This window comes from Aplysia californica, unplaced genomic scaffold (assembly GCF_000002075.1).
Source record: "Aplysia californica isolate F4 #8 unplaced genomic scaffold, AplCal3.0 scaffold00021, whole genome shotgun sequence".
NCBI classification, from domain to species: domain Eukaryota; kingdom Metazoa; phylum Mollusca; class Gastropoda; order Aplysiida; family Aplysiidae; genus Aplysia; species Aplysia californica.
Window position 1 is genome coordinate 1,983,216 of NW_004797291.1, and position 3,120 is coordinate 1,986,335.

The following is a 3,120-nucleotide window of genomic DNA, read 5'->3' on the forward strand; positions in this document are numbered from 1 at the left end:
ACACACACACACACACATACACACACACACACACACACACACACACACACACACACACACGCACGTACGTACACACATACACGCTCAACCACACTTCATGATCGTGGGTGGTTGGTAGGTACTCTGGTGTAGTTTTCTCCTTCTTTCTTATCAAACCTCTATCGTCGTCATCTCTCCGTTTTGGGGTTTGTTACTCTCTAGGCTCTAATAACACCTCTTGTATTCTACATTCAAACGACCTAGTTAAGTTGCAAGTGCTGTATAACTCTTAACTAAAAAACAGTTCATGATCGAGACCGTGCGAGAGGCAATGGACCCCGTGTTTGTTTCCCCGACTCCTTCTCCGAATGCAAGGATGACGCTGTACGCATGGGCCGAGCTACACCTCACGTTCTACGCAAAGCCCCACGACTCAAAGATCCAGTAAGTCATTCACAATAATTGTGTCTGATTACTTAAATAAGTATTCTGTTGACTGTGTGCCATCTCCTCTCCCCTCCTCCCAATATTATATTTCGTTTTTCGTATTTCAGACATTTAACACACATACTATGGAGGGTGGATAAGTGAGCTAATGCATAGACAGAATCAGATAGATAGGTAGATGGACAGCTAGATACATAAATAGATTGATAGATAGATAGATACACAGATAGGTAGATAGCGTAAATGGTTGAGAGAAACACATTCTAACGATAGATAGATAGATAGATAGATAGATAGATAGATAGATAGATAGATAGCGTAAATGGATGAGAGAAATACATAGATAGAAATGGTCGCTTTTAAGCACAAGGGAGCTATCCCGAAAAAGCTGTTTTGAGAAAATCGAAGGTAAAGTTTTTAACCCCTTGTTCAGTTTCTTTAAAAGACAAGGAGAGTTAAGAGCAAACAAATATTTTTAAGACACTCTTGGAGAATGACTGAAAATGAAAGCCTCAGATTTCCAGCTTTGCCTGGTTGTTATTTTGACCACTAGGCAAACCATTTGACTATCACTCAGTGCTATTTGCATTGTCACAGTTATGGTTTGAATGCGGTGTTGATTTAACTGTGATGAGCGAAAGTGAAGAGAAGCGAAAGTTACAAACCTGTAACCTGTCATTAGATATTCACTTTATAGTTAAGTTTGAATATGGCTGAAAATCCTTGTGAAAAAACTTTTACAAGAAGGCTTTTTGAAAAGTATGAAATTACCTATTACCCAAGACAAAATATCAGGAAATTATACGTCAGTTGTAGGCGACTTTGGTTGTAGCCAGAAAAACAGCTCGACAGTACAAGTTTCAAGCCAGGTCAGTTTTAGCTATTGTTTTTTTTACTGTTTTTCTCTGTCTATCTGTCTGTCTGTCTGTCTGTCTGTCTGTCTGTCTGTCTGTCTGTCTGTCTGTCTGTCTGTCTGTCTGTCATTCAATGCCGCCGTCAAACGATCGCCTTACCAAGCGCTGCTGGGTATTGAACCAAGGGTGGGCCTCAACATCTATACCAACGGAAATGCTGGGCCAGTTTCAGTCAGGGGATGATTTGCGAGCCTTTGCCCAGCAAACAGCTCTAGCAGCTCGTTCTCATGTCGACGAAATCCCCAACGTTTCCGCTCCTCATGTCGACGAAATCCCCAACGTTTCCGCTCCTCATGTCGACGAAATCACTGGCGTTGTCCAAGTCACATAATTTGCTGCTGCTAACGGGCAAGCCACAAACCTGAATTATCCTCATGTCGACCAAGTTGATGGCATTGACACTGTTGAAAAAGTGGCACTTCTTGATGCTAGACAGGCTCAAATACACTTTCATAGAGAGCAGAGTAGGAAATTCCAGATGGAACAAGCAGAACGGATGGTAAAAAGAAGTAGAATAGAACTCGCCCCAGGCCAGAAAGGTGACAAAGTTGCCATTCCTATTCCTATTGTTGATCGGGGCCGTGGCGACCCACGAAACATTCTGACTGTTGTTTTGGACAAAAATGACAACAATAACTACACGCTGTCTATCAAACATGGAATCTTAAAAGGGGCAAACAGCAGGAACGAATTTGAACTTTGCCCTGAAAAATTACTTCTGATGAGTGATGTCAACTGCACCACACATATCAGTTTAAGAGAAGCGGTTGTATTTGGCTCTCAGTGTGGCGATCAAGGTTACATTAAATGTAACTGTTCAGGTTCAAAGAAATGTCAAACAAACAGATGCAAATGCTTCAAAGCAAAGCTCAAATATGTAATAATTGTTGCCACCAAAGTCTCAACCGCAAAAACAAATGATCTCATGTAAATGAACATTCTATATTTAATTATCACTTTTCATTATTAAGTTTGTTTTCATTAAACGGGATGAATTAATTATTGCATGCATCCCCAGTCATTTACTTTACATCTGTCATTCCGCCATTTTGTCTTTTTTCCGATGGTAGTCATTCCTAGGAAATGCCTGACTGCCTATTTCAGTCATTCTCTGAAAATGAGAAATATTTTTAGGCATTCCTGGAAATGCCTGATCAAAACAGGAATTATTTGGGAATGACTGAATTTTCAGGCATTTCCTGAGAATGATTAGTTTCCGGGGTTGACTGTAACATAATTATACACACCAATGAAACCAAACTTCTCCTATAGGTAGGGCAATGCTCACTTTTAGTGTAGGTCAAGATTTCTGAAAACCTCCGAAATCTGGGTTAGCCCGCTTGTCCTTAAAAGCGACCATATGTGTGCTCACTTGTGTTTTGTTGAACTTCACCATTACTTTAAAATGTGTCTCGACTGTTAATTCACAGGCAGATCCAGTCCATGTACGTATCTTGCATCCCACAGTGCAACGCTAGCATCAGCTCATTAACAGACGTACAGGGCAACGTCACAGATGGGGTCAAAAGTGCAAAGGTCACCTGGATGCCAACATCGGGCGAGACTGGTCTGTACGAGCTCGTCACTGTGGCCAGGGATTCTGATGGGTGTGTCTCTGTGTGTGTGTAACACTTTTATGTTTCAGCTTTTCTAAAACGATTTTGTAAAAGTTAAGTTTAACCCCCTCACCTCTTTCTTTCTCCCCCCCTCTGTCTGTCTGTCTGTCTGTCTGTCTGTCTGTCTGTCTGTCTGTCTGTCTGTCTGTCTGTCTGTCTGTCTC

General features: G+C 41.4%; 1 protein-coding gene across 1 annotated transcript in view; it reads left to right on the forward strand.

Moving 5' to 3' along the window:
- Positions 1 to 286: 286 nt before the first annotated feature.
- Positions 287 to 3,120, forward strand: part of LOC101853903 (mucin-2-like) — a gene marked incomplete at its 3' end in the record, with an annotated part of 19,557 nt that continues 16,723 nt past the window's right edge. Inside the window, exons 1-2 of the mRNA XM_035972287.1 lie at positions 287 to 423; positions 2,771 to 2,947. Coding sequence (XP_035828180.1) covers positions 287 to 423; positions 2,771 to 2,947 — 314 coding nt within the window. The remainder of the gene's footprint in view (positions 424 to 2,770; positions 2,948 to 3,120) is intronic.